This window comes from Crocuta crocuta, unplaced genomic scaffold (assembly GCF_008692635.1).
Source record: "Crocuta crocuta isolate KB4526 unplaced genomic scaffold, BGI_CrCroc_1.0 scaffold68, whole genome shotgun sequence".
Taxonomy (NCBI): domain Eukaryota; kingdom Metazoa; phylum Chordata; class Mammalia; order Carnivora; family Hyaenidae; genus Crocuta; species Crocuta crocuta.
The window spans coordinates 434,558-450,920 of NW_027532426.1; the positions used below are offsets into that span (position 1 = coordinate 434,558).

At 49.1% G+C, this 16,363-nt stretch overlaps 1 protein-coding gene across 1 annotated transcript in view; it reads left to right on the forward strand.

Moving 5' to 3' along the window:
• Window positions 1–7,633, forward strand: part of CAVIN1 (caveolae associated protein 1) — an 11,736-nt gene extending 4,103 nt beyond the window's left edge. Inside the window, exon 2 of the mRNA XM_077779302.1 lies at window positions 6,913–7,633. Coding sequence (XP_077635428.1) covers window positions 6,913–7,614 — 702 coding nt within the window. The 3' untranslated portion in view covers window positions 7,615–7,633. The remainder of the gene's footprint in view (window positions 1–6,912) is intronic.
• Window positions 7,634–16,363: the final 8,730 nt, after the last annotated feature.

Here is a 16,363-nt window from a genome sequence, read left to right on the forward strand (position 1 = left end):
GGTATTCTTAAAACCCAAGGAAAATAATATTCCCCCCCTCCCTGTTTTTTTTTCTTTATTCTTTCTCTTTCTTTCGTAAATAAAATCTGACTATTTGTACAGGTCAAAATCAAAAGGATGCAATGGCACAGAGTAAGCAACTGATAGAAATGAGAGGATACTGTTGCTAGGCAACCCACCTCAAAGATGAGTGGTGGTTTGTTCCCTTTTATCGAACCATACCACTGTGAATATTTTGTTATTCTGTCATTACAGACTTTTTGAGCTGGAAGATACTTCAGAGATAATAAATTTCTGCTCTTTCATTTTGTAGCTGGGGATGTGGAGGCCCAGAGAGGGGAAGTCACTTGCCTACTGTCACTGAAGTTAGTGAGGGTCAAAGCTGGGGCCAGAACCCACGTGTACCCCTTCTGCTATATTCTCTGGTCCTCAAATCCTCCTTCCATTCCCAGGCTCTGCAGCAGAAGTCAGGGTGCCCGTTATCCAAGGAAGGATTAGTTCCGGCTCCTTCATTCTCTAAGGGAGATAGCTGCAGGGTCCTGGCACTCAGNTGAACCATACCACTGTGAATATTTTGTTATTCTGTCATTACAGAATTTTGAGCTGGAAGATACTTCAGAGATAATAAATTTCTGCTCTTTCATTTTGTAGCTGGGGATGTGGAGGCCCAGAGAGGGGAAGTCACTTGCCTACTGTCACTGAAGTTAGTGAGGGTCAAAGCTGGGGCCAGAACCCACGTGTACCCCTTCTGCTATATTCTCTGGTCCTCAAATCCTCCTTCCATTCCCAGGCTCTGCAGCAGAAGTCAGGGTGCCCGTTATCCAAGAAAGGATTAGTTCCGGCTCCTTCATTCTCTAAGGGAGATAGCTGCAGGGTCCTGGCACTCAGGCTGCTGTGTGTGTATGTTTGTGTGCGTGCACACACGCACCTGTGTGCACACGTGTGCAACGTTGGCTAAGAGGGGCTAAGGTTGGTGGCCATTACTCAGCCTCATAGTGCTGAAGTAGAGGCAATGACCAATGACAGTGGCCCAATGACAGTGGGACGGGAGGGGTGTAGAGGATAAGGCCTCAGCCTCCCTGTCACTTGCCCCTTCTCCTTGTACTCCACAGGGCAGATTGGCATCCGCTGCTTTGTGTTTTTGTGGCCGTGAACCTTTACCCTGTCACTGGAGCCTGATGATGCCCCTAACTGTCCCTATCCCTGACTTCTGATGGCCCAAACAAGAGTGGTAGCTCAGCCCCTCCGGAGGGATAATAGGAGCTGATGCTAGGTCCTCCAGGATGTAGGCCCACCTGTCATAAAAATAGCTTGGTTTTTGTTCCTGATTTCTCTGTGCATCTTGAGCTTTGATATCCCAGGCGTGGGGAGCGGGAGGAGTGACAAGGGAGGCCAGAGGTGGGGATGTGGCCAAAGGGAAATAGCCAGGACATCCCTCTTCCAAGCCTTCCCCTCTCCTTATCCGGGGCGGCACCCAGTGCCTACCCTGCCCCAGGGGAATAAGAACTGGGAGCAAAAGCATAGGACTGTGAAGACAGTGGAGTTGTTTGCCTACTTGTCTTCTTTTCCATTCATCAGGGACTCCACAGCTAGAGTCAATAACTAGCCTCTTAGAGAACTCCTTTTCCATCCCCAGCAGCCTCTTACCCCCTCACTCCAGTCCTCAATAGCATCGTCCCAAGACCACAGCTGGGTAGGGACAGAAGGTAGGAGGCCAAGGGTCCTGGCACTCAGGCTGCTGTGTGTGTGTGTGTGTGTGTGTGTGTGTGTGTGTGTGTGTGTGTGTAAGATTCTAGATGGAGGGAGAGAGGCGCTTTGTTTAAATTGTGTTTCTTAATCATGGGCTAGGGTGTGTTCCACTTTCAACCCCAGGGCCCTTGTGAAGAAGCATTTAAGATGTGGATCCTTTCCATCCTAATACATGCTGTACTCCCCCCCACTCACCAGCTCCAACTCCGCATGCCCACTAAGACCTCTTTTTCAACCCCATCTGCACCCATCTCAAGCCCCATTTAAATCCCTTTTCCTCATCTTAGCCCAAGAAGAAGCTGAAAGCACCCTCTGACCTGGCCACACCCAAGATCGTGCCTTTTGACCTTCTGCCTGAGACTGAGCCCTTTGACCTGAAGCCTGAGACAGTGCCTGAACTCCCACCCTTTGACCAGACGCCTAGGACACTACCCTATTACCCAGAGCCTGTGCCTCTGCCCACCCCAGAGGAGCCAACAGCCAGTGGGGGCACTTAGGGCCTCCTGGGTGATATGGGCATGGGGTGTCACTCCGGCCCACCGTCAGCTCATGGCTTAACGGTGGTCAGCATCTGGATGGCAGGCCTCTTCCAAGCATGGGTGGGTGGCCAGTATTGTGAAAACACTCTCGCATTATGCAGAGTTCAGGGGAATGTGTTGTGTGCAATGGGGTGGGAGGTGAAGGGATGCGGCTCTCCCCTACCTCTTGGTTTCTGTCTTAATAGTAGATGCTCCAAACACCATACTTGAGCTGCACCCAGTGTTGCCCTGCATGAATCTGCATGAAACTGTGCCATGGCATCTGATTCTCCTTCCCATCCCCCTTCTGACTCCTCCTCTGGGACAGGCCAGCTGGAGAGGGCCTTCATGAGGCCCAGGCCTGGGGTCTGTTCTGTGCCCTGTCCACCCCCTCCCTGTGGCTGAGGCAAACATTTACACTGATCTTTTCCATTTTTTTTAAGAAAATGTTTTGCAAAGGGATCCCTTATGTTTGCCAGATCCTGCCTTGGGCGGGGCACCCAAAAGCTGCCAACTCAGAGAGGCCGGATGGGGGGACATTTTAGCTGCCTCTGGCTTGGATCCTTTGGCTTCCCTATAGCACAAAAGTGTTTCCTCAACTTTTTTTCTTTCTTTTTTTCCCCATAACCATCCTTCTAAGGAGTCCCTTTAGATGTTTCCCCCCAATTGCCCCCTTCTCTATGAAATCTTAATACTACAGATATGCTATATATCTGTGTATGCACTGAGATTCTGAGCATTACAAACTACTGTACTACCCCAAATCCCTCCTCCCCTGAATAATCCATTTCTACCTGTTGGGGGCAACAGTACCCCTGTTGAGAATCCTGCTCTAGCAGAAAGGACCCTTTGCCTTTGGTTTCTCTCACCCCTTGTCTTGGCAATCTAAAGTAATGATTCTGAGTTTTTATGACTTTCCCTCTCTACTACCTCTCCCCAAGTCTTGCACTCTCTTCTAACTTACTCTCTGAGCAGATTCTAGGTCTCTGAATTACCTCTCCAAAGTCTTCTCTGGCAATTCCCAGGCAGAAGTTGGGGACTGAGCTCTAAGTCAAGAAAGGCTCCTGGGGCACTTGGCTGGCTCAGTCAGTAGAGGATATGACTCTTGATCTTTTTCTTTTTTTAATTTTTTAAATGTTTTATTTATTTTTGAGAGAGAGAGAGAGAGAGAGAGACAGCATGAGCAGGGGAGGGTCAGAGAGAGAGGGAGATATAGAATCTGAAAGAGGCTCCAGGCTCTGAGCTAGCTGTCAGCACAGAGCCTGACACGGGGCTCGAACCCACAAACTGTGAGATCATGACCTGAGCTGAAGTTGGACGCTTAACCAACTGAGCCACCCAGGCTCCCCCTCTTGATCTTGATCTTGGAGGTATGAGTTCAAGCCGCATCCTGAGTGTAGAGCTTAATTTTTTTTTAAAAGAAAGAAAAAAAAGAAAGGCTCCTACTTATAGACATTGTCCCTTCTCCCTAACAAATGTGAATACTTGAACCAGGCACATAATAGGTGCTCGATTAAATTATAATCATATTAAAATCTTCCTCCTAAGCCAAAGAATTTTCAGTTTATACAGCAGTGTTGGGGAGTGGAGTAGAAGGGGCGGGGCGCCTCCCTGGGGCTCCTGAAACTCACCCTGGACTGGTGCCTTCTTAGGTCGGAGAGCTGTGTGTGCTTGGTTGGGGGCAGAGGAATCTATGCATGCTTTTGCTCAGATCTGGTCATTAAAGGTAACTCTGGAAACCAAGCCTGATGGGAGTGGTGGTTTTGTTTAATAAAACCGTGAAAACAGAACAAGCAGAGACCTTCCTCCTTGGCAACCCCTGAGGCCCTTCCTTTAGTGAAGGAGCTCTGCCAGGGAAGTAGGGGTGGGACAAGGGTGCCCAGCCAGTGTGTGGCCCAGGGTGAGGGGAGGTGCTTTGGAATTGTGTTGGTGGTTGTTGTAGCAACAGGCAGGCTGGGTGGGCCCAAGACAGCACTCCAAGGCTGTGAGTCATAGGGGAAACCTGGCTTGGAAAGGGGGAGAAAAGAGAAAATCCATTAATGGAGGAAAAAGCTGAAGTCATGGTGGTATACCCTTTCCAGAGCCAGTCTACTGGACACCGTCCAAGGACTTAGGTCAAGTTTGTTTGTTGCCCCATCCCCTGATGTTCCACCAAGAAGGCAGCTCCTCTGGTATAAACCATCACTCTAGAGGAGATCTACAATGAATGAGGTTATTATATTCCCGCATACGTTTCTGGACTGGGGGAGACACCTCCAAATCTGAGAATAAACCTCCTTTCACTGGGAATGCTCCCTGATGTTGTATTTGAGACCTTGCATCAAAAACTAGGAAGATGGGATTGGCTACAACTCTGTCCCTAGCCCCGTTCACTTCCAATTTCAGCTGGCAAACACCTTTAATGTAGGAAGCTGGAGGCCAGGAAAACCAGTCTGCTCAGCCTTTAGGGGGCAGGGTGGGACAGGAGTGGATGTGGGAGGGGGTTATCAGGGATGCTGCAGGGAGACAATGTTGATTTGGTTTCCAGCAGCTGGGACTGTTTCCTGATTATTCCCCGCCCATCACCCTAATCCTTCTCTAGCTCATCCACATTGTCTGAGCTTAGTGAAAGGAGGGGTTCTCCACTACCCTTTGGTGGAGCATGTGTGGGGTTTTAGTCAGAGAGGCTGCAAAGAAGAGATCAGAGCTCAAATTTTTTTATAGTGAAGCTGCAGGTAATGCTGGGTGGAGAGGGATGAAGAGGTAGCAAGGAGTCTAGATTATGGAGAGCCCTAGAATGGTATGTAAAAGAGAGGATTCAAATAGCAGACAGAGAAGTGGCTGTAAAGAGGAGGCCCAAAGGATACCACTGGAAATCAGAAGGAATGTTAAGATAGGTTGGGACCTCCTTACACACAGAACAAAGAAAACACCACTTCAGTGCCTCTGTGAGTGATAAGAGGCAGAGGGATGGACAGAATGACTGTACCAAGCCAGCTATGACAAGTGGAGACTACAAGTCCCAGCATGCCCTGAGCCCAGATCACCTTGCCTACTGGGAGGTGTAGTTGAGTAATGAGAGCTTGAGGTGGCTTGATGCCCAGCAGTGCTGTGCCCACTTTGGGAGAATAGGTGGAGCTAGCTTTCTGTCTTTGTCCTTGCTAATGCTATTGACAGGGAGGGAAGGAAGTTGGGAGGGGGTGTTCCTATTTTTCAGTGTAAACCAGGAAACTCTGGGGGGATGTGGATGGGAGGGAAGAGGAAAGAAGCTGGGGGCTGGGGAAGGAATTTCTGTAGCAGGTGGTGCTGAGATACCAAGTGGCCTCTGTGTGCGTGTGTGAGAGAGTGTGTGTGTGTGTGTGTGTGTGTGTGTGTGTGTGTTTATGAGAGGGGTCAATTCATGTTGCCTCATTTTTCTCAGATGGGATTTCCTTACAATTCTGGGAAACAATCTTCAGAAAGCCCTTTGAAAAACTACTGACTCTCATTCCTGCATCTGAAGTCCCTAAAAAGAGTCTGGGTCAAAGTGATCTGGTTTATGTTTATGTTCTGGGTTGTGCCCTCTTTCCCTTTCTGTAACCAGCCTCCCCTACCTTCTTGTGGGGGATGATCCTGAGAGTCTGAATTGTTGGCCCAGAATCAGGACTTTGGAAAATCTTCCCAGAATGGAAAACAGTGCTGGTGCTAGGTACTCCCAGGGGAAGAGAAAAGAACTGGCTCTGTGCTCCAGATCTCAGGGAATCTGGGACCACTACCCTATTCCTGGCTCCTTGAGCTCCAGTCTGGGGAAAAAACAAAAACAAAAAAAACAAGAATGGAAAAAGCAATGCCTCCTTTCCATTCCAAGACTGGGAAAGTCAGAACCAGAATAAATGTCCATGTTGGGGAGAAAACATGCTCTTGGCTGCCAGCCAGCTTCCTCCTCTCTCCTCCTTCAATTTCTACATGGGGGGCAGGGGTGGGGTGGGGGGAGTGACTACTGCTGGAGCAAATCAGTATGTGAAGGTCAAGGGTGGGGAGAGTGGGCGCAGCACAGCTCTCCTTTCCTAAGACTGGTTCTGAAGTTATCTGAAGCCTGGGAAAGGCATTCCCTTTATCTTGGCTTCAAGCTACCCTACCTGAGGGTCGCCTGACACTGGCTGTGAACTCACCCCTCCTACCCCTAATCCCCTTAACCGCGTCCCAAACCCCTTTGCATTTTGGCCGGGCTAGAGCAGTGTGGGACTCGGTGCACCAGAGGGCGCTCTGCCCATTCCCAAAGTTAAACCTTGGGTTCCCCGGGACGCAAGTGGGTAAGGAGTGGCTTTACTGTAAGATGGGTGGATGGAGGGCACAGGACAGGGTTGGTGGGCTGTAGAGATAATCAGCCTCATGGCAATTACACTACAAGTCAACCTCTGACCGGAAGCTCGGTTCCCTCCTCGCCCTGTCTGCATAGTTAACGTTCATTCAACACATATTTCATTGGACGCCGACAGTGTGAAGCTCAGGGTCAAGGCTCTGCGGATCCACCGACGAAGGAGTCAGGCCGATTTCACGGCCAGTGGAGCACCGCTCAGGAGCACCACCACCCTGCCTCGGGTTCGTCCAGGGTCCGCTAGCGCCGCCCCCCATCCCCCCCAACCCCCGCCCTGCCTCTCACCTCTCGGCTCTGCTCTCCTTTTAGGATGAAGTGAAATTGCCGGCCAAAGTGAGCGTCAGCAAGTCGCTGAAGGAAGCGGAGGCGCTGCCCGAGAAGGAGGGTGACGAGCTGGGCGAGGGCGAGCGGCCCGAGGAGGACGCGGCGGCGCTCGAGCTGTCCTCCGACGAGGCGGTGGAGGTGGAGGAGGTCATCGAGGAGTCGCGCGCCGAGCGCATCAAGCGCAGCGGCCTGCGGCGCGTGGACGACTTCAAGAAGGCCTTCTCCAAGGAGAAGATGGAGAAGACCAAGGTGCGCACCCGCGAAAACCTGGAGAAGACCCGCCTCAAGACCAAGGAGAACCTGGAGAAGACGCGGCACACGCTGGAGAAGCGCATGAACAAGCTGGGCACGCGCCTCGTCCCCGCCGAGCGGCGCGAGAAACTCAAGACGTCGCGAGACAAGCTGCGCAAGTCCTTCACGCCCGACCACGTGGTCTACGCGCGCTCCAAGACGGCGGTGTACAAGGTGCCGCCCTTCACCTTCCACGTCAAGAAGATCCGCGAGGGCGAGGTGGAGGTGCTGAAGGCCACCGAGATGGTGGAGGTGGGCGCCGACGACGACGAGGGCGGCGCGGAGCGCGGCGAGGCGGCCGACCTGCTGCGTGGGAGCAGCCCCGACGTGCACACGCTGCTGGAGATCACCGAGGAGTCGGACGCCGTGCTGGTGGACAAGAGCGACAGCGACTGAGCTGATGCAGGGCTCTGCCCAGGAGNACAACACCGCTCCTCAAGGTGCACCCCTCCAAGTCTTAAAGCTGTTAAGATGGGAGAGGGAGGCAGCCTCCTCCACGAACAGCCCCAGTTTGGGCAGAGTGCAGGTGGGAATACAAAGGGGAGTGATCCGTGTCCTGGTCATCCAAGTCAGGGATCTTAAAGGAAATTGCTGTCATTTCCATGGTTACCCCACCCCGCTTTGGGGTAGCCTGCCTTCCCCCTAACCTCCACCTCATACTCACAGCCAACTGCTGTCATTCCTGCTCACTGAGCTCTTTTCTCTCATCCTGATCCTTGGAGACTTCAAAGCCTAAAGTACCGTAAAAGGAAAGAGTGAATCCCGAAGAGGACCCTGGCCCACCCGGGAGGCCCCGTACTGGAAGGACTTAAAAGCAGCTTTGGGGAGAACCTGGGGCAGGGCAGGGAAGAGGGCAGAGTGAGCGGTGATTCTGGAATGAGAATCTAGCACAGGTGGTATCTGTAAAGCGTCCCAACAAGGAAGCCTGGAGTTAAGCAGAACCCTGGGGAAGGAGGGGGCTGGTGTGAGGAATGCGGACATGTTTATGCATCCGCAACAGTAGCACATCGCTATGGCTTTAGGAAGGAGAATGGGAAATAGTAGAAAGTGGAAATGGGTGAAGAGAGGAGAATTCTCCTCAAAAGCAGCCCGAGAAACACGGGACGAGAATCCCATCTTAGAGGGGTTCTCAGAGGACAGCAGGACAATTTTCAGAATAAGGAGGGAGGACAGTTATGAGAAAGCGACGATCCAAAGAGAGAGAGGTCAGCCTCACCCTTGTCCCTTAACTGAGATCCCAATGGTGCCTCTTGTGGCAGCCCATTTCTTAAAGGAGGGAGGACAGTGTGAGGAAGCAGTGATCCAAAGAGACAGAGGTAAGCCTCACCTTTGTGCCTTCACTGAGATCTGAATGGCGGTGCCCCATGTGGCCGCCCATTTCTCAAAGTCCAGAAAATGAGGGTCCCAGAAGGGGGCAGCACCAGACTGTGGAGAGCTCGGAGTTAGGTGAGAGGCAGCCAGGAAAAGAGAGCAAGGTGCTACCCGCCAGGCCACCAAGCTGAGAGCTGGAGGGGAGATGGGGAGAGTGTATGGAGCAACCCAGCCTTGGCTCACTCCTGGCAGTTTCTTCTCAAGATCCTTCCCTAGAGTTAGTAACATAGAGCTGCAAAACTTGTCAAGCCCCCCTTACCCTTGTGGGTTCCTCTCCTGAATCGTTGGGAGTGACAGGAATGCTACTCCAGTCCGAAAGCCTGATTTCTGTAGTCCACTGACACGTTCTTCTCGGGACACTTCAGTACTTGTTCCTCCCCAGTAAAGGTGGCTTGTCAGAAAGTAGGACAACTCCCTTCCCCCTCAAGCACAGCCCAGAGAGGGGAGGGCTTCCTCCTCCCCCATCTACTCTGCCTTATCTTCCCTATTCTGCTTTTTAGAATTGCAGCTAATTGTTTTAAGGGGTGGAGGGAGGGAGCCTGGGGACACAAACTTTTTTTTTTTTATAATACAAAGCTTTGCTTCTCTCCCCTCTTTTTCTTGGTTCCCTTCTCTCTTCTGAATGGTTGGAGACCCTTCAGCTGAGGGAGGATGGGGATTGTGGGACAAGGTCCCTTGGTGCTGATGGGCTGAGGGGCCTGAGTTGTGGGCAGATACAGTTTCCTGTGGGCTCTGGGGAGCCTGTCATGTTGCTGTGTCCTGGTGAGCAGCCCGACCAATAAACCTGCTTTTCTAAAAGGATCTGTGCTGGATTATATTCTCCGAAGGCAGTTACATAGGCCCAGTTGTGGAGGACAGGACAGGGCCAGGGAGGGAAAGAGGGAGGCAACTGTTGGTTTAAAGTTATTTATTTATTTATCTATTTAGGTGGAGGGGGGAGGGAGAAAGAGAATCCCAAGTAGGCTCCACACTGTCAGCGCAGAGCACGAAGCTGGGTTTGAACTCACCATCAGTGAGATCAAACCTAAGCTGAAATCAGGAGGCAGATGCTTAACCGACTGAGCCACTCAGGTGCCTCATGGACAATTGGTTTAAACCTGCCTCATTTGCCTGGGTGGGGAGTGGGGTGTTACTATCATCCCTATTTTAGAGAGGAAGAAACACAGAGTGACTCGTCTGAAGTCAAGTACCTGGTAAGTGGCAGAGCTGGGATTATAAAGCAGGCAGTCTGGTTCCACAGTCTAATTGTTAAGAATCTATAACCCTGTACTGTCTAGATCCACTTCTCTCATGTCAAGGCATTAGCCCTCCAGACACACTCAGTTACTCTACCCAGTTTGAGCTTCCTCCCAAATCCACACTTCGAGATCATAGGCCTAGAGGAGGCAGTCTGGGAAGGGGAAAAATCAGAGGCCCTGATTCAGAGGGCTGAATGTCCTAGAGAATGGATTCCAGTGCATGTTACACGTGCCAGTCGTAGTCACACAGCATATTTAATTCTCCCCACTATCTTGGGATGGGCACCTATTTCATCATGCAGCTTCTCTTCCCCCTGAGCAAGTGGCCTGTCCACAAGTTACGGGTTTCCTAGAGCAATGGACTCAAGTCATCATGTGGGTTCTGCCTGCATCAGAATCACCCTAATGAAATTAGTGTCATTTCTGGGGCTCCATCGCAGCCTTCTGTCACTTCCTCAAACAAGCTGAGTCCTTCCTCATGAGCCATGCATTCCCCCTTGACTCCCCTGCCCCCCGCCCCCAGCAACAAGCACAGCAGAGTCTGGGGCTCTAAATCTCTCAGAAAGGGTTGGCCTCTCACCAAAAGAAATGAAAACTGATGCTGAAAATTCAGAGCCTGGGAGCCAGGAAACTTCCCTCCTGCCGGGAGAGGATCCTTCTTCCTCTGGGATTCGAATGTATAGCTGTGAGAAGCAGGGAATGATGTCAGGAACCCAGCTATGGAGTAATAAGGCCAAGGGAAACCAGAAAAGCCCTGGAATAGTGGGGCCATCATTTGCTTCTCTTACCTGTAATAAAGCACCTGACACACACACATACCCCTTTCCTTCTACAAGCCATGCCCTTCACTGGTCCACCAGCAGAATGACTCTGGTGTACCTTCCTTACCCAGTTTTATTCTGGGCACCACTTTGTTAAGAGCAGTCCTAATTCCCCGGACAGCCACATTTCTGCTGGCCCCTGCTCCATGGCATTCCTTCTTTACATAACAATGTGGGGCCACAGCTTCCCTGAATCAGAATTTACTCCTTTTCCTCTTCCCTTGCTGCTGAGGGGAGGAGGAGGGCTAGTTTCAGGCACTGATGAGAGTGTCAACTGTCTAGTAATCGAGTTTTATGGAATTCCAAGGTCCCACAGCCACAAAACATCTTTTTCACCAACCAGTCATGAACTTGCCCACCCATCATTAGCATTATTTCCATGGGTTAGAAGCAGACAATAAACTAGGGATATTGTCTCTCAAAGGATCCCATCAAATGTGACCCAAGATTAAAGGAAATGCTGTGCAGCCTCAGATTGAGTTACCAGGTCTCTAAATGGTACTTTAAAAGCCCTTATTCCAAAGAGGTAACTTTCCATTGGGGTCAGAAGGAAACCGCTGCAGTCAGTCTTAGATTGGTCCAGACCCTCCTCTGCTCCCACCTAGAGTATTTGAAATGACTTTAGATTCTCTTTCCAGGGTGTCTGGGTGGCTCAGCTGGTTGATTACCTGAGTCTTGATTTTTGGCTCAGGTCATTATTCCAGGGTGGTGGGATTGAGTCCCTGGTAATGCTCCACTCTGAGAGTGGAGCCTGCTTAAGGTTCTCACTCTCTCTGCCCCCTTCCCTGCTTATGCATGCTCTCTCTCTCTCTCTCTCTCAAATAATAATTTAAAAATAGACTTGGGGTGCTGGGGTGGCTCAGTCGGTTAAGTGTCCGACTTCAGTTCAGGTCATGATCTCACAGTCTATGAGTTCGAGCCCTGTATCAGGTTCTGTGCTGACAGCTCGGAGCCTGGAACCTGCTTCAGATTCTGTGTCTCCCTCTCTCTCTCTGCCTCTCTCCTACTCTCTCTCTCTCTTTCTCAAAAATAAACATTAGACAAAATTTTTAAAAAATAGATTATCTTTCCAATTCATTCCCCACACTACTGCCAGATATAGAATAAGTAGAGATAGATAAATTCATATTTTCTCCTTTATTTTAGAGAGAGAAAGAGAAGGGGAGAGGGATGGGGGGGAGAGAGAGAGAGAGAGAGAGAGAGAGAATCTTATGCAGGCTCCACACACTCAGCACAGAGCCTGATGCCGGGCTCAATTCCATGACCCTGGGATCATGACCTAAACCAAAACCCAGAGTTGGGTACTCAATAAACTGAGCCACCCAGGTGTTCCAAGAAATATAAATATATATATAAATACATACATGTATACACGTATATATGCATATATACTTTTTTTTTAATGTTTATTTTTGAGAGAGACAGAGTGTGCACCAAGGAGGGACAGAGAGGGAGACAGAATCCAAAGCAGGCTCTGAGCTGTCAGCATGGAGCCCGATGCAGGGAACAGAGACGGAGAGAGAGGGGAAAGAGAGAGAAGCAGGGCTCACCCAAAGCAGGTCTCGAGCTCACCTGATGTGGGACTTAAACTCATGAACCATGAGATCATGATCTGAGCCAAAGTCAGAGGCTTAACAACTGAGCCATCCAGGGGCCCTGTGGGTTTTTTAAAGTTTATTTTTATTTATTTTGAGAGATAGGGAGCAAGCAGGGGATGGGCAGAGAGAGACAGAGACAGAATCCCAAGTAGGCTTTGCACTGTCAGCACAGAGCCCAGTGTGGGGCTCGAACTCACAAACGATGAGATCATGACCTGAGCCAAAACCAGGAGTTGGTTGCTTAACTGACTGAGACACCCAGGCACCCCTCCGCTGTGTTTTTTAAAAATAATAATCAGATTTTCCCCATGTGCTGGCAAAGATGACCATCAGTAACTGTAGGCTTGTGGCTTAACAGCCCAACAACTCTGGTTAAGAGGGTTTCTTTCCAAGTCCTTCCAGCCAGACTCACAGATAGGATGTCCATTGGCCCTGTTAGGTCATAGATCCAAATCAATGTGCTTCTGACCAAATCTAGGTTATGTATCACTTCTAGAATCACGGGATAGAGAGTGAGAAAAGCTGGTTTCCCAAACAAAAATTGGGTTGCTGTTATCAACAGAAAGGGGAGAAGATGATGGGCCGACTAAACAACAGATGTTCTTTCCCAATGATCTGTCTGTGATGCTGTGCTAGGAGCCAAGAAACTAAAAAAAGAAACAACACATCTAGCTCTTGATTTTAAAAGGTTTGCAATTAGTGGGAAAGGCAGATGTGCAAAAGAGCTCAAAGAGATGACTGTAAGAGAGGTAAAGCAAAATGCAATGGCAGTACACTGGCGAGGGATTAATCCTGCTCGGGGAATATGAGGACATTTAAAGGAGGAAGGTGGCTTCTAAGCTGCTCTCCGAAAAATGGGTAGGATTTCACATAGATGTTGCTAGAAAGCTGAGACAGTATTTTAGATGATTTTGGTGTCCCCAGAGCCTAACAATGTCTCAAATACAATCACAGTGGTTAATGGTTATTTGGTTGAAAATATAAGAAAAAAGATATTAGGCAAATGGGAGAAAAGGAGCTTACATTGGAAGGCTGCCAGGATATCCCGTGGACTCCAAGGAATCACTGACCACTAAGTTTGGAAGAATAGGCATCAGGGTGTCTCCAGAGACTTCTGAGAGGGAGTTGATGGATAGCCCTCTCTAACATGCTGACATTAATGGAACCCAGCTCGAAGGGCTCCCAGGTTCTATGCCTCTCAGTTTCAAATTCTAGATTCCTGGCAAAGAAAATCTGATTAAGGCAATTAAGATCAGTATTCATCCTGGATTTAATCATCTATGGCCAGGAGGACAGGATCATGTAATATAGATGTGGCTGAAAGGACCCATTTCAGTACATGATTGCAGAGTGGGGAGAGGAGCAAGCCCCAGGAAAGGAGGACTTGTTGAGAGCCACGCAGGACCCAAGAGATACCTATTAACATAGTAGGTACTCAGAAAGTGGCGATTAAATGAAAGCGGTGATGTGGGACAGGGAAAGTTCTCCAGGCAAAGGGACCAGTGTGCAGAAAGGCAAAGAGGCAGGAAAGCAGAAGGCATAACCAAAGAACAGTTAATAGAATTATGGAATGTTGGAACTAGATGAGGCAACAGATAGAATCATTTTACAGAGGAAGTTGCTGCAGATTCAGGAGATAAAGTAATTTGTCTGCACCTAATAAGACTCAGCACAAAAGAGTTGTCAGAAGAGAGGTGTTCCTTGAGGTGCTAGGAATAGATGAGTTTGCCAAGGGATGGGGGGTCGGGGAGAAGAGGATGGAATTTAGAATTAAAGGCAGGAGTGCCTGGATGGCTCAGCTGGTTAAGCGTCCAACTCTTGATTTTGGCTCAGGTCATGATCTCATGGTTCGTGAGTTCGAGCCCTGTGTAGGGCTCCGCACTGACAGCACGGATCCTGCTTGGGATTCTCTCCCTCTCTCTCTGCCCTTCCCATGTGTTCTCTCACTCTCTCTCTCTCTCTTTTAAGTAATAAATAAACTTAAAAAAATTAAAGGCAGAAGTGCCCAACTTTAGGAAGCAAAGTGGACCATGGATGGTCAGAGAGGGAAAAGGACATCTTGTTGGGTATAGGCACTTTCATGAACATTATCTCAGGTAATTCTGATGGGTATTGGATATCCCTCTGCTCGGAAACCTTCCTGCCCTTTCCTTCCAGGACTGTCTCTGCTGGCTGACCAGGACTCCTGCCCCTGCTCACAACTGCCTTGTCAAGGTGGATATCTGGTCCTTTCTGGGCCAATGAAATCTGTCTGCCAGCAATTTAGAATTGTGAGCCTATAGTCACAGAGACTGAACATTTTCAGCAGGAGTCTCAAGTCCTAACAAAGGAAAGGCGGTGAGATGTTCTACAAAAACTCCCTCTGGTGAGGTTCCTGAAATCACTCTTCCCAAGGCGTGGTTGTTCAACACTTTATTGGAATTTGAGAGCAATCTCCATTTCCTTCTGATAAGTCTCCCAATTTTGTGGTTTTTTATTTTGCTTATTATTATTTAAGATAATAATTGCTAACACATATTGAGGGGTTGCAGTAAGCTGGATGCTGTATTGAATGCTTTGCATGTGACCCCATCTAATCATCATAACAACCTATAAGGGAGATGTTCTTGTAGTTCCTATTTTATTGATGAGGAAACTGAGTCTCAGAGAGGTTAAGCAACAAGCCCAGGGTCACATTGCTGCATAGGTGGGTGGCTGAGCAGCGGACCCTGCCAGGATCTGGTTTTCATCTGCCATGCTGCACAGTTAACTTGGGAGTATCATCCAATCAAAAACATTTTCTTTTATTTATTTTAAAATCATTTTTTTTCTTGAGTAATCTCTACACCCAGTGTGGGGCCCAAACCCACAACCCTGAGATCAAGAGTCACAGGCTCCATCAACTGAGCCAGCCAGGCGCCCCATCAGAAACATTTTAATGCAAACTAACCAAGGTCGGAATTATGTTCTCTATTTGAAGATGTGGGTGCCGAGCCCAGGGCTTTTCTGAGCAGAGGGATATCTGTGTCAAAGCCAGGTTTCAAACCCAGTGTGTCTCACTTCAGCTTCATTAGCTTTCTAGTTAATGCAATGGCTTCTATTAACTGCTGCAACGGTCAAGGGAGCAAAGACAGGAGGGGAAATGGTTGATAGTACCACATTCTACAGCAAAGTTAAATAAAATGACAAAAAGAAGACATTAGCTTTTTTAAAAATTTATTAAATTTTTTTTAACATTTATTTATTATTGACAGACAGTGAGAGACAGAGCACGAGCAGGGGAGGGGCAGAGAAAGGGAGACACAGAATCTGAAGCAGGCTCCAGGCTCTGAGCTGTCAGCACAGAGCCCGATGCGGGGCTGAAACTCACAAACCGCGAGATCATGACCTGAGCCGAAGTCGGATGCTTAACCGCCTGAGCCACCCAGGTGCCCCAAGAAGACATTAGCTTTGATGAAGAGGTGATCCTTGGTGGCCCTCAAGTCCTATGGAGAAAGAGGGCAGGAGCCACTTTGCTAGAACAAGTGGGGGTGGGGACACAGGGGACATGATGGGAAAGAGGGGGTAACTTGGGGGTCAAGATAGGAAAGAAGGCATATCTTCAGAGATAGAAGTGAAGAATAAGTGGGAAAGGTCAGGAAGGAGAGGAGAATTCATGCAACTCAGAGAGGGCAAGAGTGGGACCAAGAGCACTAACATTTGTTCAATAAGTATTTACTGAGCACCTACTATATGCCCAGCACTGGGGAGGCAAGGGAGAAGCAAACAGGTAAGATCTGTTTTCCTGGAACTGACAGATAAGAGATTGTATACAGATAAATAAAAGGAGGAGTATGATAAGAATTTCACAGGAAATAGGACATAAAGATAGTGATTAACATGCTGGGAGCAACTGTAGGTGGAAGTAGTTAGACAAGCCTTCTCTAAGCAAGTGAGACCAGTAGGGTGAGGAGGAACTAGTTGTGCCAAATCTAGAGAAAGAACATGAATGGCATATGCAAAGGCCCTGAGGTGGGAAATGGACTAGCTGGAATTAAGTGGGCAGGAGGAAGGTTGGTGGGATAGGCAGGGCCTTGACAGGGATAAGAAAAAGCAGAATTCCTTTATCCTAAACCCCATGGAAAGCTACTGAAGGGAC